The following is a 27,884-nucleotide window of genomic DNA, read 5'->3' on the forward strand; positions in this document are numbered from 1 at the left end:
TTTACCATGGTAATTTTCATTTTTTTTTTTGTATTCCTTTCAACAATTCGAAACACGTAAAAATAAATATATTTATGGATAACAATTTGAGATGTAAATTATAACCGAGAAGTATTTTTATTTTATTATAAAAAATTATTCTTATAGTTAGAAAATTGGAATATAAAATATTTAGAAATAAATGAAATATATTCTAATAGAACCGGAATTATTAGATTTTTATTATTTAAAGTATTTAAATAATAATAATATTTAGTTGATAGTAAATTCAAGATTTTATTTGATAAATAAATATAAACATGATCTAAAATGTCATGAGGGTAAACCACATTATATACACAAACATACTCTTTGAAATATACATATTTGCATCGTGTAATTTTTTACCGTTATTTACACGCTCGTAAATTGTGGATTTTGTTGGTGAAAATAAAAAAAGTTTCAGTCTGCAAGCACAGGAAAAGAAAAACAAAAAAAAATAAATAAATATTAAATTTTTTAAATGAAAAAATAAAGAACAAATTTTTTTTTGTTAAAAAACAGGTTAAAAAAAAAATTTAACAAATAATAATTTGAATAATAAATATGTGTGTAGAGTCGATATCATTGAAATCTTGGGGAATCAATTTTTATCCCAGTCATATTAATATAAAATTGAACCTCGGGCTATTTTACGATACAAAATATATTGCTCGATATGAAAAGGTGTTGCTTTCTCAGTCACCTTCGTATATCCGGCAATCATATAGTTTAAAACTTTACTGCGACTAACTTTTTTTCTAAATCTTATTGTGAAAAAAAATATTTAATCAAATACATTAGATAAATCCCATTTTCTTTTTTTTTTTTTTGCTTTTCTTTATCTAAACTTTTTATTTTATCTTTATTTTTTTTGTTTGTTTTCATACAAAATGCACTAAGCAAAATTTTTAAGATAAGTTTTCTATACCTGAGTTGATGTATTATTTTTGAAAATTGCGGAAAATTCACTTGTCATCAGTCCATCAAATATAGTGTCTATTTGACCCCGAGACAGAGCGATATGACAATTCGTCAGGGTCGGAAGAAAATAAAGAAAAAAAAAGAAAATATTACTATAATGAACGACACTGAGAAACTGTAGGTATTTTGAAAATAAAATACATTTTCATTTCTTTTCAAATTTCAAAGTATTAACTGCGTATTCATCTTTAAAAGCTCTTTAACTTCAAAAAAAAAAAAAAAAACTTGACGCTTATAGTATTGTTAATTTGTTTGGATTGTTATGTTAAATAAATTTTCTATTATAATGACTTTTAGTAAATTGAAAAAAAATATAAAAATAAATGTAAATTAGAAAATAAACAAAAATATTTATTTAATGACCAAGTCGAGACACTTCATAATACGTGGCGCCAAGATTTTATCAGTTCTTTTTTTTTGATTTTTTTTTTTTTTCATTTTATTTTTTGGTTTTTTTTTTTTCTTTTTTTCATTTATTTATTTATTTTTTTTTTCTTTTCTCCATGGTACTCAAAATTTCTCCATGGCGACTGTAAGCCTAGTGCAATTATTAGGTTTAATATTTTATCTTTTTACTCTCAAGAGAAGATTTTTAGTTGTTAACATCAAGATTTTGCGTATCAAGGCGCCAGTTACGACTAGACAGATATCCAAAATAAGTGACTAGACGCCTGTTGAGTAAAAAAAAAAAAAAATAATCAAAACTGATAACCAGAATGTTGTATGGACTGCATAAGTGTATATATATAAAAGCAGTATACATATTGTATATAAGCATATGTAAATACAAGTGCATGCTTAGTTTAAATATGAAAACAAAAAGAGAATAACTAATATATCCAAAAAAAATACACCAGAAACAAGCAAACCCTAATAAATTGCATTTTAATGGCACAATAGAATTTCATACTAAACACACAAATGTGTTTATATATTATTCATATATAAATATTACTATTATATAATATTTATACTTATGAATATTATACACGAATGCATTTTCAAACATATAATCGACAATTCACAAAGCAATATATTTCGTTTAAAATATTATATAAAATTAATTTATAAAAAAATACAAAATCTTGCAGATGAAAATAATAAAATAAATAAAATGTTTGCAAGTTCAGTTGATTGTACATGGCGTCTCGATTTTATGATAATTGCGTTGGCTCGTAAAACTGTTGAATTCATGAACTCTTCAGGCGCCACTGTGTTGACGCCTCTCATATTTTTTTTTTTTTTATTTTGTTTTTAATTTTATATTTAACTTTAGGTTTTCTATTTATTTATTATAATTTTTTAGTTGCTGACCAAAATGTAAATTTTGATGGGACAGAAAAAAAAAGAAAAAAGTCAAATAAAGGAATAGTTTTTTTTTTTTTTTTTAAATTTTTTTTGTTTATAAATGTAATCAGCACCTGGTAGCTGATATACCACTTGAGTGCTTCCTACGAACAGGTCCGCGTGGGTCGGTGTAAATTTTAGAACGTGCCATATAAAATATTTGAAAAAAAAAAAAATAAATTTCAATCCATAAATACTGATGAAATAAGAAAATTTGGCGACACAAAGTCGAGTGATCCATGTATAAAATTTTCAAAATAAAAAAAATGATGAGGTAATATTTGAAAGATTATTATTAATTGTGGGCGAAATTTTGATGACAAATATTTCTTTTGCATTAGGCTATTTTTAAATATTATAAATTTTCTAAAAGCAATTAGTTATTAAAAAAAAAAAATTAAAAAGAAAATTTTATAATAATAAAATAAATAAAAGGATTGTGTCATTTTATTTTCATCAATCAGTTGATTGCATTCGATGAAATATTGCAAAGTCATGATATAATAAATTTTCAATTTAAAAAAATACAAGATGATTTTCAAAATTAAAAAAAAAAAATTTCTAAATGATAAATCTTTATAATATTGGGTCAATGATCTTGGCAATAATATTTACATTTGAATCCTATATTATTTTCAAAATAATCATGTCATTTATCATAGATAAAAATTGTAAGAAAATTAAAAAAAGTAAATATATTTTTCTTTTGTAGTTTAAAAGGAAATTTTTTTATATTCATGAATTTAAATTGTTTTATTTAATCGATCAAAGTGTATGGATTATAAAAATATATAATATGTATATGTTGGTACTCGTCCAACGACTTATGGTCAGCATAAAAAATACATATATACAGCTAAAGAATAAAACTGTACAGAAAAGTCGTTTACGTGGGACGACAAAGTCCGATTTTGGTGTTACTTCACAGATCAGCACAATATATATTGCAAATTTATTTTTTTAAAAAAATTTGACATTACTTTTTTGTTAAAGATTAATCCAATTATTTATCAATACTAAAAAATTATATAATTTCATTATAATATAAAAAATAAAATTCCATAAATTAAAGATATAAATTTTTGTTTGTTTCAAATATTTTTATCTAATGAAATCATCAAAAGTTAATTTATTTTAAATAGTGCATAAAGAAAAGCAAAAAAAAAAAAGAAATCTATGTAAGCATATCTAAAGCTTTGACAAAACGAAAATGACTTTGCAAAATTGAAAAATCTGAATAGATGAAATTTTTCGATAATTTGTCGCCGTTATTGTTTTGAAATACGTTAAATCATCCGTGACAGACAGTCAAAAGATTAGTGAAGAGTCAGTCAGTCGGGCAACTAGCCGGCCGGCTTAACTTTTGTGCGGGCGTGAACCAAGGATAGACATGGCCCATGAAGATTAAGAGAGACAAAATAAATAAATAAATAAATAATATAAAAAGAAGAGACATATAGAGACATTGAAAGATGCTGATATGATTCAAAGAGAAGAGAGAACTAAGAAGAGGTAGAACGACATACAGAATAGTATGTATATATACAACACGACAGAAAAGAACGGGGGAAGAGAGGCGGACCACAAACGGCCACTAGTGTTGTGACGGCTATCGTACCCATGACTTCGAAATCTCCTGCCACACGGCTACTAAAAATCATTTGCAATATACAACGTGAAGTGAAACGAGCGGTATCTTCTGTGCATTCATTCGATGCATATAGCACGCGCGCGCTCTCTATCTGGACCAATAATAAATTTTTTTTTAAAACATAAAAAATAAAAGTGATTTATATAGTTTTTCTTTTAAATTTATTATAATGTTTATTCATGTGTTAAAAATTTGATTATTGACATTTTCAAGTGTTTTCTATATCCTGGTGATTTAAAAAAAAAAAAAAAAAAAAAAAAAATTATATTTATTTATTTATCAAGTGTATATTTATATGAATTTGTGATTTATGATAAAAAACAAGTGTTTTTTTTTTATTTTGAAAAAAATATTGCTCCGATTTGGTATGTTTTTTTTTTTTGTAGATATATGTTTTTTAATGCAATTGATTGTTTTATTTATTGATTTTAAAAATTAGTTTATTTATATATTATTATTTTTTTGTATTATGAAATTGTGAGTGACAGAATGGCATATTTAACTTTTGTATAGACGTATTAGTGATTAATTTGAAGGCATAAATAAACCATATTTTGTACGCGCAATTTATCAAATCCCGACGATGACGAACAATGAGGGCGCGTGTGAGATGGCGCCTTGTATTGCATGCCAAAGTATCATCAAGAAATTTATACTCCGAGACGGTCAACATTTCACTTTATAACAACAACAAAAATTTTACATCATCACCTCACTTAAAACATACTATATATATTAGTTGTTGTTGTTTTTTAAATTTTATTATTCAACGTGGCTTTTATTATTTTTATTATTGTCATAAAACATAAAATCTTGTACAAAGAGATAAAATTAAACTGAATGTATAACTTGTTAATAAAAAAAAGGAAAAAAAATAAAATTCATCCCGAACAATTTTACAGCCTTTCCTTGTGCTCGTAAATCCCATGCACCTTGTTTTTAAGATAACGCAAAAATTAAAGAAAATTTTGAGACAAAAAAAAACCCAAAACTTTAGAATAAAATTAAAAAAATAATAAAATATATAATGGAACAATTAAAAATAAATAATAATAATTTTTAAATATAAAAATAAATAAATAAAAAATTTGAAATATTGGCTTTAATTATTACGTTAACATTAACGCCTGATTTAGTTTACGTCATGATGTTTTTATGGTGTGTAAATATTTTTCACACTCTGATGCAATTAGTCTTCTCGTGTTTTAAAGCATCCAGGCGTTTCAAATATAATGACTGACGATCTTATAAGTGTCTTGTATGGATTCTTAACTCAAACCAACGGCTGTTAAATTTTTTACTCTCATTTTTTTGTTGTTTGTTTTTATATAATTTTTTTGTTTTATTACAAACACGTTTCTTTCAAGTATATAATTTTTTTTCTCTTAACTAGTTCTTGAAAAAATTATACTTATTCATTTTTTTATTAATTGATTTATCATTTGGAGTAAAAATTATGTAATACATTTTTTTTTTTTTGTTTGAAGCATGTGAAAATATTGGATTAAAAAAAATTGATGAGATTTCAATTAGAAAATAATTTTGTACGAATTTACGGAAGCATTAATGAATCGCGTGGGTATAATGCTATCATGGTTCCACCTTTCACGCAATAAAAATGAGAATATTGAATTGATATCTGTTTATTGAGAGCCGCGTTGAGTGGTTCTGAGGCGTGCACACGAAGTTTCAGTACACGCCTGCCAACTGTCACTGATAAGACACTTGAATATATCAAAAGACAAGCAAATGTGTTTGTACATTCATATGTCCATTAAAAATTTTATTTTTCTTCACAACTGTACATTATATTACTCATTTCCTAATCATTTTTTCGAAATATATAATCTTAAAAAATACATTATATCTTATTTGCAAAAAAAAAAAATTATAACACGTGATTTTAGTTTTATATTAGAGTTACATGTCATGGATCCAGTCATGAAGGTATACAGTAAATTACACTTGAATAATAAACAATGTATATATATCATGTCATGAATATGTGTTTCGAAAAAAATTTAAAAGCAACTTGTCAGGCTCAATAACGAAGGGGTTAATAAAATAAAAGGGAGAATAAATAAAATGTGATTACCGTAACTAAAATGTATTCTGAGATTGGTGAGCCGTGACAATCTCGGCAAATGGTTGCTGTCCAACATTCAGACCGCCCTATCTCACCCACCCAGCTACAAACAATTTGTTTACTTTGACTGTTTGACTGTCTCTGCATTAACAACTGGAACAAATTCAAAATTAAACGTTATTATATTTATCTGATGTAATTAATATTTGTTTTTTTTTTTTACATTGTTTTACAGGTGGAGAACAACAATGAGGCAAACACCGTGAATTTAAACTCTTTCCAATTTTTTTATTTTTCACCATTGTGGAGAACAAGATGCATTGGTCTGTCGTGCTTTCAGCTGTATTGTTGATGACACTAGCTACCAATATTAATGCACAATCAAAAAATTGGATAAGAGGTAATACAACTCAAAGGTTTATAAAATAATCACCTTAATTATTCTATTTTTATTATAATAATAATAATTTTTTTACTTCAACAAACATTCAATTAGCCTTGTAAATATTTACTTGTTATATTCCCCTGTTATTTAAGTCTCAACAATCTCATTTGTAAAATACTGTTATATTTATTTTATTTTTATTTTTTTCATTCACAATTGGCAGGATAATTATTGAAATTTTTTTAAAGACAAAAAGAGTTAAATAACCCCTTCATTGTTGAGATAATTATGTGGGCGTTGTTCAAAGCAATTTAAGTCGATTGAATTTGGAATATTTATTTTATGAAAAGCAATATTGTAATCACTATTTTTTTTGTTTTTATTTTTTTTATAATTGCTTGAGTCTTTGTAAAGAAAATAAATTCTTATATAAATTTTTCTTATTGTTTTCTCTTATTTCATTTAGTTTTGCCTTAATGTTCGGTGTGATTTAACTCGAGTGAATATAAGAAAAGAAATATATATATATAAATAAAATAAATGAGAAGTAGAATCCCATTCATGGAGGATCCCATTGAATAACGCTGTCGGCCGTATCGTGAATAAACTTTAAATGCGTGGGTTAAACGCAATAAATAATGCATACATACGTTTATATACTTACGCCCGCGCACCTGCGGCATCAAGACCAACGAAAATCGCGTAGGCTATATACCTGTCAATGAATCCAATGTTTAATATTTAAGAGATCTTTTGTATATAAATTATATTTTTAAATTTTTAAAATACACGCAAGACAGTTGCAAAAAGCAACTGTATTCTCAATTTTAATTTTCCATTTAATATTCATTGTTTTAAACAAAATAGTAAAAACTATAAATATTTATATTGTATATATTAATTTAAATCCAGGATGTACTTCATGTCGTAGCAAAAAATATTGGTAAAATAGAAAAAAATAAAAAATGATAGTTATTGCATTTAACTTATAATTTAATATTTTTTTAATTATCCAATTAATCACGTATGGATTTTAATATTACTAATTGATTGACCACCCAGGTCAATTATATTCTCACGTTATCCAACCGATATATTATGCATCTGTGTTTTTTTTTTAAATTTAATATAGAATTTAAATTTCGCGCCAAAATTTGAATGTTGTTTATTTAAAAAATCGATTAAAATTATAAACAAATTAATAGAATATAAATATATTCATTTCGATCGATTGGCTGACGTGTTGTATATGCACCTCCCTCTTTTGTCTGGGAACACACCTCTCTCAATGTGAGCTGTCGGCATATCAGTCGCCAAGCATAAACAATGACAAAGTTGTTGTCTGGGTCGGTGTGTAAATAAAAGTAACAACCACATTGTTATATTGACAAAGAATTGTTGAATATAATATTTAGAGCTAGTGTATATATGAATTTGCTGTTATATGTATACAAATATATTTCGGCAATTCCCTTCTCTGGGAATTGACAAAATTCCAATCGGATTATTCAACCAAGAACCCTTCTCAAAAAATATATATTTATATTATTCTTTCGAATAATATAATGCTGATTTAGTTTTATATTTTTATCATTCACTATTTTACTGCGCTTTTTTTTTATATTTATTTTATTAGTTTATTTCATTTTTTTTTTTTTTTTTTTATATTTATATTATTTTTATTTATTTATATTTGGTTTTTTTTGGGGCACTGCCGAAAGAAGATCGCCAGCGGGGCGGAACGAATGTTTTCACGCGGAGCATATTTGGCATAAATGTTTTAAATTTTTTTTTTTTATCTTCTCTTACTTTTGCAGTGTCGGAATGACGAGAAATTCAAAAGACGACCTCGTCGGCGTCTTTCTAATCCTTAGTCAATTCAAGCCATGGCGCCGGATACCAACATTCTGCAAAATAAAAAAAAATAGTCATATAATAAATTTTTTTTTTGTTACCTTTGTTAATTTTATTTTATATATATGTTGATGATCAAGATTTTTTTCATGTGGGTGAAAGAGGTGGTGCGCAAACTGTATCTCACGGGGAAATCACTTGATCGTCTTTTTCGCGTGGGCCTTACATCGGCCGTTTCATTATTGGTTGAACGAACCCACGCGGTAAAAATCTTTCGTGCTTATATATCCTTTTTTTTTTTTCCTTTTCATTATATATTTTTTCAACTTTAATTTTTGATTATTATTCTACATTTGTTTTGTTTTTGTCAAACATTTTTTTTTTTATATTATTTTACGTAACGCCCACGTAAATCGGTCCATCAGTCAGACTTAGATGGCAAAGTAACTGCAAATTGAAGAATGAAATGATAGACACTCCCGCAATGAGTAGAAAATAATAGAGGATGTATAAACTCATGTGATTGACAAGAAAACCACAAAATATATAAACAATTTTACCTCAACACAATATAAATTTTTACTATAAATTGAAAAAAAATATATTTCATTTAATTTTTTATTCTATAAATTATTTTACGTGTACTTATGCTCCGTTTAAAGCTAAAACGATTTTTTTCATTTTTTTTTTAACAAATAAAAATCTACATAACCTTTATGATATCCATGCTGAAAAGCTTTACAAATATTATCTTTTTTTTTTTATTCTCTCAAATCCCAGACTTAGCAATTTATATTTTTAAAAATTTAAATAATTTACTGCTAGAGAGCTTTTTTTTAATAATAAAATAAAAAATGAAAATTTCTTTTGGAAGAGATTTGTTATACCTGCTGTACAATTCTCCTTCTCTTTCCGTGTCGGATTGAATTTATTCGGACTGAAATTTTGTTCTCAAGTGTGTGGGAAGCATTTATATATACATACATAAAAAAATGAATGCGGTATCAATGTGTGTGTATAAGAAAAATAATAATGTCGAGAAAATTTCACGACATAAGGCGTAGAATTTGTATTGCATTTTATTTTCATTCATACTTGTACTATACGCATTCATTCATTCATTTCTCCATTGACATTGGATATAGTATATTTGTATTATAAATTTGTGTGTATACATTTATTTGTATTAATGTATGTGGCAGGCGCCACGACGAGATGATCTTTAAACAACGCACTTTTTTGCCTGACTCCGTACAACGAATTGTGTATATATGTATATTCAAATGAAATCACCAGTCTCGGCGCCAGTTTTAAAACAACTTAACCCCTTCGAAGGTCCGCGATTTCAATCTTAGGTGTTTTTAGTTTTTGCCTTCGAAGACCGTTGAATATTTTATTCCACTTTTATTTATTTTTTTTTTTTATTATTATCTTTCATTTTTATCAGCAAGTTAAAAATAAAAATTTAAATTTATAAAAATATTTATTATAATATAAATATACTGCGAATAAAATAATTTTTTTTTTTTTCCAAATTCTATTGTGGTATCATATTATATTTGTGATGTTTAAAATGCATGTTTATTATTAGTTGTAGAGGAAATAAAAAAAAAAAAAAGAAAATTTGTTAAAAATTATTTATATCAGTATGGAAATAAAAAATAGTGTGATTATGAAATATAAGGTGTATAAAAAAATCAAAGACGAGCAGCCGGCGCACGTTTTCGACCCACGTTTTGCAGACGATATATAATCGTCTCACGTCCCACTCATGCTGGGGCGGATTAACCGATATGTCGACGATTAAAATGAATATAAAAAATATCAGTATATATACATATATTCATAATAAATAAATAAATATATAAATAAATAAAATGAAAAAAGAAGCCGCGATGGCACACTCACCAGTTGCTTTAATTATCAATGCTCTTTTCTCGTTGATTTTATCTCACTGGGTAACATTATTTATTTTAGTCAAATCCAATAAACTCACTAATAAATAATCCATACTTTAGAGGCGCTTCAAAAAATTAAATAACATAAATAACATAAAATTATAAAAATATAAATTACTCTAAATATTTTTCAACAGATTTCTCCAAACGAGACATTTTTAGAATTAATTCTATCACATGAAATAAAATTGTGATGGAAAATAACAGTAATCTTGATAGAAATAAAAAATAAATATATAATTAATAATTTTGATGATAAAAAGATTTTTACTATCAGAATTATTAATTTTTTATTTATTTGTTTATTAATAAATATACAGAAGCAGTTGGATTAATTGATCCCACCTACGATTACCGTCAAAAGTAAGTCATCGAAAGGACTACTAGTGGGTAGTAAATTTTTTTTTTAAATATTAACGCGCAATTCTTAAATGGTGTCATATTATATAATTGCAAATATCCGCATCTAATATATATTTTATGTTATTATTTATTATACAAAAATGTACAAGCATATTAATATATAAAATAATAATTAAGTTGCAAAATAATGCAGTGTACTGTAATATAAAATAAGCTTTGCATGGTTGATCCATTAAATATTTCATTTATACAAAGGGAATATGTTGAGAATAAAAAATAATAAAATGTCCTTAAAGCCATTATAATATACATACTGAAGGATACAGCGCAGTTATGATGTGGTTTCCGTTGCAAGGAAATATGAGAATGGGAACACTGTAAGGAGAAGAGTAAGAGATATTACATTTAAACGAGGCGAGAAGATGAAGAGGAAGGACAAAGATTTTGTGTTGTGGTGATTTATGATACGGTTAACAGTGTCAAGATGTCCCTGAATCGCGCTCGAGTTTCTTGGAACGTTCAAAACTTTGCGGGAAGCCACTAACGCCGCCGCGTGCGAAAAACGGACACGATGCTTTAATCTTCTTAGTAAACAGGTTAACATTCTACCCTTTCTATATTATAATATTTTTTCGTTTTATTAATTTTTTTTTACTATACAATGTAAAAATAATAGTGTCAAGAAAATAAAAGAATTTTTTTTTATTATTTTTATAATGAAAATATAAAATTTTGAAAAATGTTTAAATTTTTAGTGCATGTTATTTATTTATTTATATGTTAAATTATTTTTGATTTTGAGTTGAAATAAAATAACGTTTATAATAGAGTTTCAATAGTCTCGAGAGTTACAAATCAAACTTGTCTAATTTGGTGTTAAATTCAAAGCATCTGGGTTATACTCAAGGGGCAATCATAAAACGAGATGTACGTGACTTTTGTGTACATGTATCTAATAACTATACAGAGCCAGCCACTGTTTTGAAAATAGTGCACAATCTGTATGCATTTGATGTCTTGCACAATGTAAAAAAAATAAAATAAATAATACAACAATCTATCAATACACACGTAGTATATATAGAAAAAAAAAATATAAGAAAATTTTTAATCGTAACAGGAAAATAACATCGATGTCTTTTGAGTCATGTTTCAATGTCCAATTAATTTAATGAATAAATTATCTGAGTAAAACAAATCTTTTAAATAAATAAAAATTAAACATCTTATCTTAAAAATTCCAATGATTTGATCAAATTATTCGTGTCATTTTGTAGTTTTTGTGCATGTCATTTTTTATTTAATTTTATTTAACTAAATTCTCGCATGTTTTCTGTGAAATCGATTTATAAAAAAAATTGCATATGCTAATGAATGATAAATTGTAAAAAAAAAAAAGAAAAAGTTTTTTCCTTATTTTTGTTTAATTTTTTAAAATAATAATTTTTTTTTTACTTTTTATCATGTTTTGATTTTGAAAAAAAAGCTTATTTTATTTTTGTTATATTTTTATTTCTTTGATCGTATGTCACGGTCGCAAAATTAAATGTCTCGGGTGGGTCTTTGGCTACACAGTGAGTCACACACGTTTAAACTGGTTTTTACTTTTTAGCGGTAATGCGCAGGTATTTTGAGATAAAAAATCACATCGCGTTTAGCGTTTTTTAATAAGAAACCTACCATAGAGTAGCTTAACTTTTTTTTATTTAATTTCTTTTCATCGCCAAATAAGCGATATTAATATTGCTTAATTACACAAACCGATGCTAATTTTAACTAGATATTTTTTATTTATTATTTATTTACACTTGTCAATATAGTCATCAAACATTATCGTAATCCAATGTTAATAAAAAATTTAATATACGAGTTAAAAATGTTTAAAAAAATTTATCACAACTTAAATAGCTATATATTCTTATTTATTTATTTTTTTTGTTTCAAATTAAATTAAAATTTTGATTACGATAAATGTTGTGATAAATACTTAAATATTTTTTTAATACGTTAAATGGAATGCAATATTTCTGACAAACTATAGTGACCTGATATTTTCAATTAATTTTATATTTTATTTTTTAATGTTATGCTAAAATGCAAAATACATAAAATTTAAAATAAATGTGTAGCATGAGTCTGTAATTACGCAGGTGTGCAACAATTACCCGAGGCCTGTCGACAACAAACTCAACTAATCGTCATTCTCCTCTCTCTATAATTCCCTTTACCATTCTTTTTTTTTTAATTTACTTACAATATAACACGGCAACGTATAGGCAATGATATCGTTTATCATATACCCGACAATTATGCTTGGCAATTATATTCTAAAACGCCCATCGTCAATATAAATTTGCGGCAAAACAATTTCAAACAAAATATAAAAAATTACATTTATAAAAAAAATAATATTATTATTTGTTTATATTTTTTTGTTTTATATTAATTTTATTATTATTTATTCATTTCTTGATATTGTAATTTGTCATTTAATTTAAATTATCTTAAATTATTTATGTTTTTTCATGATAAACAGATGATCTAACATGAATAAAAAAATATAAATTAAAATTAATGAATATTATATTATTTTTTTTTTTTTATATACAAATAGGAAACAAATAAAATACGCAGTTTAAAATTACGACTTTTTATTGTTACAAACTCAACACCGTCAGTGTCATATTTATTTTTTTATAAAATGTAATTTTTTTTATTTTTTATAATTAATTTGTTTTTAATTAAATTTATTCAATTTAAATGGAAATACTGTAGTCAGCCACATCAGTAGCAATTCGAAATAATTATTAATGCAAATAATAATCAAACGATAAATTTAAAAAACTCATATTTCAAAAAGAAGATGTGATTATCAATAATTCCTTTTACTTAAATTAATTAATTAATTTTTTTTAATTTATATATAAATTATACTTGTTTATTATTATTATAAATTTTAATGAAAAAAAAAAATTTTTAAATAACCAATGAGACTACTATACGGAAATATATGTGGCATGTGTGATGATCATTAATGAGTTGTATTTTTTTTTTTGCGCATTTAGTATTAATATATACTTTTCAACACATACCTTTCACGGTTATATTATAACTGATCGTCAATGATTGCATGCCCCAAGATGACTCGATCGCACACGATCAAAGATCGATATCACGTTGTGACATCAACAAGAATCATGCTTTTTCCTATCGTACACATATTCCGAAGATATTTCTCAAGTTTTATAGTGTAAAAAATAAAACCTTGCTAGACCACTGTGTGTAGGCTCATCCTGAAACAAAAAAAAAATAAATAAATAGTTAGAAAGTGTTGCAAAATATTTAATTATTATATAAATTTTTATTTTTATTGGATCTATAAACAATTGAATGAAATGACAAAAAATAATACAGCCATCTGATATAATTGGAGAAAAAGATAAATGATTAATTCTAATGGTATACAATGTAATCGATAAATTGGAATTCTTGATTACAATTATATTTAGTTCAATTGCCATAACTCAAATATTTAAACAAAGCCTTATGACAATAAAGCTCATTGGTAAATGTACACACTGAAACAAATACATTTGTTTGACCTCTCTTCAATATATATAAATATAAAATTTATGATGTCAAAGGTTGAAATTTCGAGGAAAAATCTATTAATATCAAATGACATATTTGACAAACGATCCAAAAGTATCAGCTACTTTCCACCTCATTCGTCATCGTCATCATAAGCGTAATAAAGTCACAAATTTCTTGGACAAAACCAATTTCTTGAAATTTTCTTATATAAATATTAAAATGATAATTGAAAAAAAAAGAAAAAAAAAAAGTTAAATAATAAAATAAAAAAGTGTTAAATAATAAGAAAAAAAATGAATTAAAAAAAGTATAAATTAAAAGTAAATTATCTTGGACGATTAAACTTTTTGGTTAGACATTTCCTTACCAAGTTTTTTTTTTTTTTTTAAATACCCACTGTTTCAGCACCTTTTTAAGATTCATTTCCCAAGGATAGATCGTTCTCGTTTTCTTCTACCTAGTTTCTCTTAGCTGTTGGGTCATGTGGGCAAGGATTAGTCGGTTCCTTTCCTCGTGAAATATGTCCTGGTCGCTTGAAAGCCCCAACCGACTTATTATCATCTAACGTATATCGAATTTCATGGAGCCATGAGCATATACCACTTTAAAATTAATGCTCATTGTACAAGACATTAGATCTCCTTTTAAATCATGCTTATTATTATACATAGTAATATATTAAGACTTGATAAATCATAGCGTGAAACGATATAATCATTAACATTTTATTCATTTAATTTTTTTCAAATTATTTAACTCGCCTTTGGCCAAATGTCTTGCGTAACGATATATATATAATGAATCGTTAAAAAAAAAAAAGAAAAAACAATTTTATTTTTTTGTTTTCACACAAGTCTTGAAAGTTGATATTTTTCCTCACAGCTTGACTTGGATAAATTACATTTGACTTATTTAAAAGGTTAATTCTCACGTATTTAATAAAAAATTAATAATAAAATATATTTGATTAATTTTAATTTTTAATCTGGGTTTTTTTATTTAGAAATTAAAAAATTATTTTTTTATTTTTTTTGTTGTTTGTTTTTAGGTACTTATAGCCGTGATAAACGCACGACGGACGATCATGAAATTGTTCTACCAAAAAAAGTAACAAAAAATGGTATTCACATAAGTAATGAATTAAATCATCATCATGATAATAATGATGATATTAAATTACATTATCAATTGACAATATCTGGTTTACAATATCATCTTGAATTGACACCATCAACAAATTTTATATCACCTGGAATGTTGATAGAACGACGTAAACGTAATCTTCACACACGAAATTCAGGACATGATCATTATTCAAGTAAATGTCATTATCGTGGATTTATTCGGGGTCATGTGAATTCTATTGTTGCACTGTCAGCTTGTAATGGCTTGGTGAGTTATTATAATTTGTCATTTAAAAATTCAAAATCAAATATCACATATAAATTTTAAATACTTTTTATTATTTATTTATTTTATATATAACTACTTCTTTATGTCTTTTTTTTTTTCATTTTAATCTTGTTCAAATATATATATATACACTATTAAAATTTTTCAAAAAAAAGAGAAAATTAAAAAGAAGAAAACAACGTGACAATTCAACATTACTTGGAATGCAATTATCTTGGTTTAAATACAATCTTTGTGAAAACGCTTTAAAATATTCTTGTCCATTTTATTCACAAATGTCATCACTGTCTTCGTACTTGAGATTGTTGGAAGCTTTAACCTTTTAAGTCTTGTATAAGATGGCAATGTGTCTTCTGATATCTCTTATGTTGGATATATTACAAGTAAAGATAACTCTTACTATGAGAAATTCAAGTCAACATGCATCATGACACTCTCACTATTTAATTTTATATTTATTTTTAAATTTCTCCCAAGTATATTATTTAATTATTTGCAATTAAAGTATCATTAACAAGAGATTACTTATTTTTTAATTAATGAAAATAAGAAAAAAAAAGAATCTTTTCTATTTTCATAATTTATCACGTTGATAGAGGGATTATCTGGAGCTTTCTATCTGTTTAATAGTTTATTTAATATCTTTATTTATTTATTTTTTTATTACGTTTGTTATTGAATTTTATCAGCTTAGAATTGTCAATTTAGTTTATCAGGATTTGTTACTGTGCTACTATTATTATTTTTTTTTTCCCTCAGTTATTTTTTTTTTCGCAGTGAGGGTTGGTCAACGTCAAACTTATGTTTGTTTTTTTTTATTGAGACATTAAACAATCATATATAATAGAGCTAGAATATTCAATAAAATTATAAAATAAAAATGAAAAAAATATATAGTATTATAGATAAATATCAATAATTGAAAAAATATTATGCGTCAGCACAATTTGCTAGGAGCTTCTAGATAATGATTTAATTTGCCACAAGCTGACAGATTTATGACGGCACACCCAACTTATAATACTGAATTTAACTCAATGTGAAGTGCACATAATATATAGATTTGTATACTACCTACGTGTCTGTCTGTATTTTTGCCCACTTTTATATAGACACACATAAATATACATACACAATAACCAACATGTCAGCATCACTATTTAAACTCGCATCCTATGCATATATTTTTCTCTTCATTTTATATATTATTTTGATTATTTTAATTTACTTTCAAAGACTGTATTACAGACGTGTCCGGGTCTCACGCAATAAAGTCGACATAATAATTGCTCAATTTCCTGCAAATATCAAACCAACTTATATTCCTTGAATAATTTTGTTTTCGTTTTTTTTATTTTAAAATTCAAAATTTTTAATCACATAAATTATAAATTAAATTATCAAATAATATTTAAATAATAAACACTGCAAAGTGCACTGCAATATCATTAATATTTGAACAAAACTATATTATCAGATTTTAGTATTTATAAAGCCAACAAAATACTTGCCATGCAATGAATCTAATCGCGTGACTCTTCTTAACAAACACACTATATGTATATACGATAAAGTCTTAGACACAATTCGTCACGATTACAAACCCGGCTATAAAAATATACACAATATAAAAATGCAAAATTAATTAGAATACTTGTCAATTAATAAGAAAAAACTTATTTACAAAAAAAAAAATTTATAAATCGAAAATTCGAAATCAATATGCCTTGACGATTATTTTATACGTATATAAATTTGATACTATTATAACTTTATATGTCGTAAGAAAATATTTGTAATTTTCTGACTTATGGATCATGATTTTTACGATCAAATATTCTATTCAATGAGCAACACAATGAATCTAGTTTGAGGACAAATTTATGACTTGAATAAAGCAATTTATGTCATTTATTATTACTTTATAAATCAACAAAGACAAAGTAATGATTTATTTATATGTTTACTCTTTTTTTTTTTTTTTATTTAAATATTTTTTATTAAAGATATAATATTATAATACAATTTAAATGTTGTCACTTTATGACATAAACCACTCGACACAAGTACTTGTAAATATGTATTAATATATGTCATGCATATAATCAAATACAAGAGATGTAATGAAAATGACTATAAATGACAATTTAAGTATGTTTACAATTGGTTATGGGGTTCAGTATTAAGTAGCTGAAAGTATATTTATTTGGTGTACATGAAAATAATATATATATACTGTCTGGTATGTGCGATATAATCACAAACTACATAAATGCATAATTATATTGTCTGTCTTTCGATCAAACGTCTTTTCTCCTTATTATTTATTCATTTTTTTTATTTTAATTTTTTCAAGTATTCTTATACTTTTAAAAAAAAAAAATTTTATATTATTTTTTTCCTCATTCTTTGTAATAAGATCATGAGATCGACTTACAGATTCAGATACATCCGGTATGATCTCATATATACCATGCAATTAATTATTTAAAAATTTATAATAAAATTTTTGAATTTTTTTTGTCTTGTATTTTGTCTTTATCGATTTGATCAATCTCAATACTCATTTCTTTGTGCTTTCTCTTGCAAATAATATGTATTTGTGGAAAATTAATGCATCAATGAAGAGGTGTATATGCATACACCACTCGCGCAGAAGTAGCTATGGGGTCACCATTCTAATGACAGCATAAATCACTACCCTTTCTTGTTCTCTCTCACCCTACTATTGCCACCGCTCTATTCCCAATGCCTGCAGGAAACATTTATCATCATCGAGATACCAACTCACCTTCGATCAAAAAAAAAATTTTTTTCAATGCCCGAGGATCCACGAAAAAATCATAACACGCACGTTGTGCTGATCACGCAAACACACATCACCGTGCAAATGTGAATGATCGTTAATCCTTTTTCTCTTTCTGGTACATATATATATTTCTTTTTATTTTTTAGAAATTTGTTTTTATCAATTTAATTTTATTATTCTTCTGTTTTTTTTAGATCATATTATATTTTGTTATTTTTATAATATAAAAATAGTGATAATTCAATTTTCAGTTGAATAAATAAATAATATTTTAACTGATCACTGATGTCGTTTAAATTATAATATGCGGGTCACTGATTTTATGGTCAAAGGATAATATTATTTTGTTTGTTGTTGGGTTTATTGAAAAAAAAAATTAAATTAAATTTGGTAAACTATTATTTGTTTGTTTATTTGGTAATAAATGAATTGGAATAATTAAATGAATATAAAAAATATTAGCTATACAAATTTAATTAAATTGAGTTGAAAATAATATCATTGTAATATCATAAGATTTTAAATTTCTGGTTTTTGGATTACAGTGTGAAAATAAGTAAGCTAAATGTTGAAATGGGGGAGAATATGTATACATGCCAAAATGACTATTGCCAGAGGGTGTATATATGTATTTGTGGGGCAAAACGAACGGGCCACTTTTGTACAATTGCATTTGAAAGTTTTATAGCTCTTGGAACATCACGATTGCGTTTCGATTGCCATTCTTGATTGCTATTTAATTCTTCAATATATAGCCATATCAAATTTCTAATGCTACGTTTAAATATAAATTTTATCCTTTAACATATTTAAAAGAAAAAATAAACAAATCTATATACAATTTAGAAATTTTAATTGAAGAAAAAAAAAACAATTTTTTTTCCTCCTCTCGTTTTAGATTGATTATTTTTCGGATGGTTTTTATTGGTAATTAATTAATTGTACACTAATAAAACAGAAGTTCTTAGGTAATACAGTCTATTCAGATTCTAATCATCGTTCATTAAAACATATTTATATTGGTACCCTGCTGCTTGATTATTAACCATCATATTTTACCTTACCACTAACCACAGCGATAATGAAATTGATTATGCTCTCAATTAACTTTTCAACTATGGATCTTTGCACCAGTAGGACTCCAAACATACACACACACACACGTATTAATAAACCATATATTAATATTCAACATACGCATATTCTCTAGTCTCTCTTTTTCTCTTTCTTTTTCTCTTCGTCGTATGAATGCAATGCACGACTGATGCATCATACAATTAAATTTCCATCAATAAAAAAAAAATATGCAAAATAAAAATTCGATTAACGAATAAATGTGATCAAGATCTTCATAATTGGTTTTCTATATATTACTAATTTTTTATTTTTTTCTATTTTAAATTGTTAAAAAATTATACTTTTGAAAAAAAAATATGTAAAATTAATTGACATAACTTAATTAAAATTTTTTTATTTTTTTATTATATATTCAATAAGTTTATTTGAAAAAAAAAAAAATATTAATAAATTTCAATAACATAACGTTGATTTTCATAGTACTAGAAAAATAATAAAAAATAAAAAATAAGATATATAATTATTTAAATTGAAAATTCATTAAACTGACTTGTTCCATCAACAGAGTAAAATTTTATATAGTAATTATTGAAACACACATTTGTAATGAATAAAAGTGCCGCAAAATAAGTATAAATAAAATAAATAAACGATGTTTATCATCGGTAAGTTAAAAGGATGTCGAGAAGCTGGCATAAACTATAAAACATGGGCGTTAACTGGTCAATGTATAATGTAATTTTTACCTCAACTTAAGACCGCCCATAGTAAATGTCTAGTTGGCCGATACAATAATCAAGCTTCAATGGATAATTTATACATAGTCTAGCAAGGTAGATACGGGTATATTTACGATCGTAAATACATTTACATCAATAAAAAGAATAATGACAACACACACATACTAACACAAAAATAGCTATTAGCTATGAGTTAAGCTATGCACTTGATGCTACTTTAAGACGAAACGAGAATAAATCCCTCTATACTATTTTTATACTTTTCTCAACATGATGCGAAATAATATTTTTATTTTTTTTTTTTTAAATAAATAAATTAATGATATGTTAATTCAGTGAGACAACATACAAGATTTACTGGTAAATAAATTTGTTTTTTTTATTCAAATAAATTATTTATTTAATTTTAATTTTTTTAATATAAATTTTATGTTGTTTTTTTTTTTGTATATTAATAAATAATTAGAGATAAATTTTCTTTGAAGATTTTGTACTAATTGGACGAGTATATACAGTTCAGTGTAATTTTCAGGAAAAAAAAATTTAACATGCATATAGAATTGAGTCTGATGGAAAATCATGATTTCAAAGTAACAAATATATGTATATTATGGAATCAACTGAGAGACTGAGATATACAAACTCAGTATAACGTGAAATTTCTAGGTTTACATGAGAACATGAGGTACATGAAGCTTGAGGCAGTAGTGCTGGTGCCATTAAACGGATCTTGGCTATGCGGTTTGTTCGTGGATAATACATATACATGAACATAGAATATATGTATAAAGCCATACAGATAAACACAAGTAGTGTAAAATACACGCGATATATTTCTGACTCTCATTAAGAGATATCGGTTGTATTTCTCGCGACAAGTCAGCGTTTGCATACACGCGCATTACAAACACTCAGCCAATACATATTTATTTATAATAAAATTCCAGAAATATTATGTACATAAGAAGAAACAATGTGATTACAAAATACAACAAGAGATAAACATATATATATTTCAATAAAAATATAAAGGTGTTTTTATCTATATTATTTATAATGAAAAATAAATTTAAAAAAAAAAAAAAGTTAATTGAATGGATAAAAACGATATTTAAATAATTCAACATTGTTATAATGTAATAAAATTGTTAGAATATATTTATTGTATAATTGAGATATTGTAAATAATTGGTAAAAAAAATTATTTCAACATTTTGTTGAAAAAAAAATTAAATTATTCGTGGAAGACTATCAAAGTTTCTGAGACAAGAGTATATAAAAAAATGAAAATAAAAAATAAGAAGGGGGCAACAAAAATTAAAGAAAAAAATTAAAAAAAAAAAAAAAAAGATGGACATGAGAATGGGAAAAACAAGGTAGCGAAAGGCAGCGAAAGGTAGACATGTAGCTGAGAATGGCTCGTGTGGCGCCAAGTCATGGGCCTTTTTGTACAACGTCCGCACTTGACTGCTTTTGTGGTGACTGGCGCCATAGTTTTCACGGTCGGCGCCTAACTTTTTAATACTTTTTTTTTTCTTTAAAACCCATACTTTTGTATCATCTTTATCTATTTGTTTTAATTTTTTCATTGCAGAAAATTTATTCAAAAATTAAAAAAAAAAACAATAATTATTTATTTGTTTGTGTTTGATTAAAATTAATAATTTGTAATTAATTTATAAAACGTTTACATTAATTTATAAAATTCTATTACGATGAGACTAATGAATGAGATTTTTTTTTTTTTTTAATTACAGGCTGGTGTATTACGTGGTGATCACGGTGAATTCTGGCTGGAGCCAGTAGACGAGTCTTTTACGGGTGTTACAAGTAAACGTTCAACAAGACAAGTAGACACAGAACGATATACTAATAGTAAAAATGCAAGCTCAATGTCTGGTAGGCCTCATTTTGTCTTCCGGCGTTCAACAGCAGTTGAGATTGGCGCCGATCGTGGACGTCGTAGAAAAAGGAAAAAGAAGCAAGGAATAAATTGTGGAACACGGGGTACAAAAATAAATTTTAATTAATTTTCCATTCAAAATTAAAACAATTTAAAAAAAAAAAATAATAATAATATTTAAATATTGAAAAACAAATACTTATTAAAACAAGAAACTATATCAAGTTAAAATGCAATGAGGCTATTCATCAGGTACTTGAATGAAATCTTAATTTCAAACTCTTGTAATCAAGCAATTTACATTAAATAATTAAGTTCTTTAATCAAACTGTAAATTAGTATTTTCAGTTATATTATAATTAAAATTATTAAAATAACAAAATATGATTATTAATAAAAAAAAAAAAATATAAATAAATATTTTAACATTTATATAGTGAAGAAAAAAAAAAATGAAATAATTCGATTGAATTTATATTGTAATTTGAATAATTTAAAAAAACAATTTATATATCTTTCATTATCATATTTGTCATATGTTGATTGATTTATGTGTCTAATTTAAATGCAACATTTTATTATAGAACCAAGAAGACAAACTGACTCATCAACAGAACAGCAACCACAACTCGTTCAAGTTCAAGGTCATGCTCATAAAAAAAAAAGATGGCATCGTTCAAAAAGATCAATCAGTCGTCCAAGACACGTTGAAGCACTTGTCGTTGCTGATACTTCAATGATGGCATTCCATCAGGATGGCGATGTTGAAACTTATTTACTAACTATCATGAATATGGTATCAGCACTTTATCATGATCCAACTATTGGTAATTTTATAAATGTCGTTGTCGTTAGAATCATTTTAATGGAAGAAGATGAAATCGAGGTAATTTAAATTTTCCTGTTTGCCTTTTATCATCATATTCAATATAAAATTATATTTATAAATTTAAACATGTTTTTATTATTTTTTTTAATTAGCAGGGACTTAATATCACGGTTAATGCTGATAAAACACTTTATAATTTTTGTAAATGGCAATTGAAATTAAATCCGGGTGATGATACACATCCAAATCATCATGATGTTGCAATACTTGTTACAAGGGAAGATATATGCTCAAAGGCAAATACACCATGTAGCACACTGGGAGTGGCTCATGTTGGTGGTATGTGTCAGCCTGATAGAAGTTGCAGTGTCAATGAGGACAATGGTATCACACTTGCTCATACAATTACTCACGAGTTGGGTCACAAGTTAGTTTTACATTTTATATATGCACTCTCAATACACTTATCAATATCAATAAATTATCTATTTTATTTCTTTTTATTTTATTATGAATGTCAATTTAATTTTATAAAATAATAATATTGTTTTTTTAATTATTTATAATAGCTTTGGCATGTATCATGATACTGAAAAAATTGGATGTAACAAAAGAGATGGACAAACTCTTCATGTAATGACACCAACATTTGAGGCAGAAACAGTACGTGTTGCTTGGTCAAAATGTTCTAGACGTGATATTATAAATTTTCTCGAGTAAGTAAAATATATATATATATATATAATTTAAAATTAGAGATATAATATTATATACTTGATATATATAATGATAATTAACGATTCATCAATATTAACTACAGTCAAGGTAAAGGTGAGTGCCTGGAAGACGAGCCAACATCTCATGACTATGCTTACCCGGAACTACCGCCTGGGGCAATGTACAATGCCGAGCATCAGTGTCGTCTTCAATTTGGTGTACGTGAAGCTTCTGTCTGTATAACAATAACACCGCAAGAAGTAAGTTATTTTTTTGAATTTAAATAAAAAATTTATAATATACGAATCGTGGGATTTTTTATTAATTATATACATTTTTTTTTTCTTAAACGAATTTAGATTTGTTCAAAATTATGGTGTGTTGTTAATGGTTCCTGTCATACAATGCTTCATCCAGCAGCCCCAGGAACTACTTGTGGCAAACACATGGTAATTTAAAAAGAAAAAAATCAAAAGGAATTTTTTTTTATAAATGAAAATTATAAACAAATTGATTTGAATTTTGTTTTTTTTTTTTAATTAAAGTGGTGTCAAAATCAAAAATGTGTACCGATGGCTGATCGACCAAATCCAATTGACGGTGGGTGGGGTGAGTGGGGTGACTGGAGCAAATGTAGCCGCGAATGTGGCGCGGGCGTATCAATAATGGAGCGGAAGTGCGATCATCCAAACCCAGCCCACGGCGGAAAGTTTTGCATTGGTGAAAGGCGACGTTACAAGATCTGCAACACCCAGGCTTGTCCTGATGACTTTCAAAGTTTTAGGAGTATGCAATGTAGTAATTATGATGGTGGTGAATATAAAGATAAAAATTATACCTGGCTACCATATTTTGATCAAAGTGAGTTAATTTTATTTTTAATAATAAGAAAAAAAGATAAAAAAACAAAACAACTAATTAATTTTTATTTTTATATTTTTTTTTGTCTATCAATAATTGTTCAACGTTGAATGAAAAAATCAAGATGAGCCTTGCGAGTTATATTGTACCGATTCAAAACAGACCGTGATTGTTCCACAAGGGGAAGCAGTTCTTGATGGTACTCCATGCAACGTGGGTACAAGGGACATGTGCATCGCTGGAATATGTAGAGTGAGTTGAAAAAATAAATTTTAATATTATTTAATACTGTTATAAGAAAAAAAAAAAAAAAAAAAAGAAAAAAAAAATTCAATACAGTTAAAAAAAACAAAAAACAAAAAAAAAATCAACGTTCCTGAATGGACGCACAGAAAGTTGGCTGTGACTGGACTGTTGACTCTGATGCTACTGAGGATCGTTGTGGAATATGTCATGGTGATGGTACCCAGTGCGAGACAATATCAGGAATTTATGAAAAAAATGAGGGTCCAGGATATCGTGAGGTTATCATTATTCCAGCTGGTTCAAGGAACATCAAAATCGAGGAACTTGGTAACAGCAAAAATTACATTGGTATTGGTGTACCAAACACTGATAAATATTATCTCAATGGTAAACGAAGTGTTCCTGGTCAAGGTAAACAATATGGTGTTAATTTAATAGAACGACCATGGGAAACAAATATTTCAATTTCATTGGAAAAACAAATTACATTTGCCGGTGAGTATAATGTTGCTGGTACACCTGCTCTTTATGAACGTGATTATGACAGAGAAAAAATTAGAATTCCTGGACCAACTAAAGGTGACATTGTTATCTATGTAAGTTGTTTTTTTTATTTTCTCTAATTTTTTTAAATACAAATTAGTGTATGTATAGAATTAAAAAAAAATTGTAATTTTCTTTTTTTAGTTGATTTATCGCGGACATTATCGTAATTTTGGACTTCGTTATGATTATACAGTACCAAAAATAGAGCCTGATCGTGCACCAGAATATACATGGGTTTTATCAGAATTTTCTACTTGTACAGTAACTTGTGGTAGTGGTATACAAACTTCCCACGCTTTTTGCCAAGAGAGAAAAAGTGGTGTTGTTGAAGACAAGTTTTGCAATGAAAAAACAAAGCCTGATTTTGTTTTACGTGAATGCAACAAAAATCCATGTCCAGCCAGGTAAATTATTTAAAAAAACAAAATTATATTTATCTTTTTATTTCTATCCTCATTTCTTTTTTTTATTTTATTTTATTTAAATTGAAAATTTTATTCAGTTTGAAAAAAAAATAAAGAAATAAATTATCATTATGATGATGATCTTCTTTTAATAGATTGTTTGAATGGAATCTAGACACTCTGGTTATTTCCGTGGATTCAACAATTTCCTTTTTTCATTGAAAAACTCATCTATAACTATATTTCTCGGTTCAGAAAGTTCGATTACCCCGTTCTCTTTCATATCTTTTTTTTTTTTTAGCTCTTTTTCTTGGGGAGTTTTTTTATTTTTTTTTCTTTGTCTTTCGTCTTGTTTCTGTTCAGAGAGAACTTTCAAAACCTATACCCATCATTTACAGTATCTATATGTATGTAGTCATAAATCCGAAGGGCAAACTTATCAAAAGTTGTCTGACTGCGTGACCAGAGTATCAACTAACAATTGAATATTTCTCAGGTGGTGGATTGGTCCATGGCAAATGTGTCCAGTAACATGTTCAATACCTGGTATTGATGCATTAAGAAAACGATCAGTCATGTGTGTATCATCAGGTAAAGAACCAGATAAAAGTGAATTAGCATTACCAGATCGTGAATGTGATAAAAATATAAAACCTGAAGAATTTGGTAAATGTCATAATTTACCAATATGTGGATCAACATCTGAAATACCAATTATTTTTTATGGTGATAATAAAGTTTTTTCATTTTATAATACAACAAATGAACAAAATACTGTTGATAAAAATACAACAGATGATCCAGAAATATTAGAATTTGATAATGATGAAAATTCTGATAATTCAATGTACAATACAAAACCAAAATGGCTTGTATCAAAATGGAGCCAGTGTACACAAGGTAAAAGAACAAGAAAAGTAACATGTTCAATGACTGGTGATTGTAATTCAAAAAATAAACCAGCATCAAGTGAAGATTGTAAGAGTGAAAAATGGATAACTGGTGAGTTAATTTATATTATATATATTTATTAATAAAAATACATTCAATTATTTGATTTTTTTTTTTATTCAATTTAAAGGTAAATGGGGAGTTTGCAATGCAACATGTGCTGTGAAATTTGGTGTTAAACAAAGAGAAGTTATTTGTAAAGATAAAAACACAAATAAAGTATCTGATAATTGTCTTCTAGATAAAAAACCATTGTCAACAAGACGATGTCAGTATAGACGACAGTGTAATGATGAAAAAATTGGTAAATATTAAAATTAATCTATTGAATATTTAATTTAATTTATGGAAAAAAAATATATATATTTATATGATTTTATTGATTTATTTTTTTTTAGTATGTAAAGATATTATTGTTCCACCACGTATGTGCAATACTTACAAACGTATGTGTGATAGTTCACCAACAGTACGTGAAAAATGCTGTGCAACATGCTCGAAACGACGACGACATGCTCGACACAATCGTCGTCAAGATTTTGAAAATTAAAAATTAATTTAAACAAGATAAAAGAAAAATAACTAATAATGCTCATCACAGCAATTCAAGTTAAATAAATCTATTGGATTCAAGATTGAGTGTGGTAATGATGTTGCTGAGATTGTTATTTGTGGACTTGCTTTCAAATAGCCCCTGATAAAATCGGACCATTTAACTTTCAAACTATTCCTCAGTGTACATACTCTCTATAACACTGAGACGCTTATTACACAAAATAAACACAGTCACTATTAAATGTTTCAAAGACAATCATCATGATAATTGATAACAAGAAGAAAAAAATACAAAAAAAAAACGCTGGACGTAAAAATTTTTTTTAAGTCTTTTTAAGAATAAATTTGTTTTAAATAAAATAAATAAGAAACTTCGTTGAACTTTTATTTTGTATATGTAAAAAAATAAAAAGGAAAGAAGAAATATAAAAAAAAAAGCTTTTCAAACTCAATGGATTATATTTTGTCATGAAAAGAAGACATGAAAAGATAAAAAAAAAAAAAAAGGAAAAATCGTCGAAAAGTCAACGAGTGTATATTGGTGCGACGATGTGTGAAACCAGTGGTCATATGAATTTTTCAAACCTAAAGAA

The 27,884-nt window shown here is 26.2% G+C and overlaps 1 protein-coding gene across 2 annotated transcripts; it reads left to right on the top strand.

Moving 5' to 3' along the window:
* The first annotated feature begins 4,314 nt into the window (after positions 1 to 4,314).
* LOC122858421 (A disintegrin and metalloproteinase with thrombospondin motifs 12-like) lies at positions 4,315 to 27,806 on the top strand. 2 transcript variants are annotated; one of them, XM_044161316.1, is made up of 16 exons: positions 4,315 to 4,365; positions 6,322 to 6,486; positions 15,289 to 15,632; positions 22,037 to 22,286; positions 22,767 to 23,068; positions 23,164 to 23,438; positions 23,581 to 23,727; positions 23,832 to 23,988; positions 24,088 to 24,177; positions 24,274 to 24,589; positions 24,714 to 24,841; positions 24,982 to 25,431; positions 25,523 to 25,785; positions 26,282 to 26,787; positions 26,867 to 27,040; positions 27,135 to 27,806. In XM_044161316.1, exons 2-16 carry the CDS (start codon positions 6,402 to 6,404, stop codon positions 27,284 to 27,286), a joined length of 3,639 nt encoding a protein of 1,212 aa, XP_044017251.1. In that variant the 5' UTR covers positions 4,315 to 4,365; positions 6,322 to 6,401; the 3' UTR covers positions 27,287 to 27,806. The 2 variants fall into 2 exon arrangements, with proteins under 2 accessions (XP_044017251.1, XP_044017259.1); XM_044161324.1 differs by having other exon boundaries at positions 23,167 to 23,438.
* The last annotated feature ends 78 nt before the right edge of the window (positions 27,807 to 27,884 follow it).

Source organism: Aphidius gifuensis, linkage group LG1 (genome assembly GCF_014905175.1).
Source record: "Aphidius gifuensis isolate YNYX2018 linkage group LG1, ASM1490517v1, whole genome shotgun sequence".
NCBI lineage: Eukaryota > Metazoa > Arthropoda > Insecta > Hymenoptera > Braconidae > Aphidius > Aphidius gifuensis.

What these genes read in the sequence shown, in the direction of transcription:
- LOC122858421 (XM_044161316.1), top strand. Translation starts at nt 6,402, where the DNA reads ATGCATTGGTCTGTCGTGCTTTCAGCTGTATTGTTGATGACACTAGCT. An exon ending in AATAAATTGTGGAACACGGG is followed by an intron (nt 22,287 to 22,766) that starts GTACAAAAATAA and finishes ATTTTATTATAG; the next exon opens with AACCAAGAAGACAAACTGAC. An exon ending in GTGTAATGATGAAAAAATTG is followed by an intron (nt 27,041 to 27,134) that starts GTAAATATTAAA and finishes ATTTTTTTTTAG; the next exon opens with TATGTAAAGATATTATTGTT.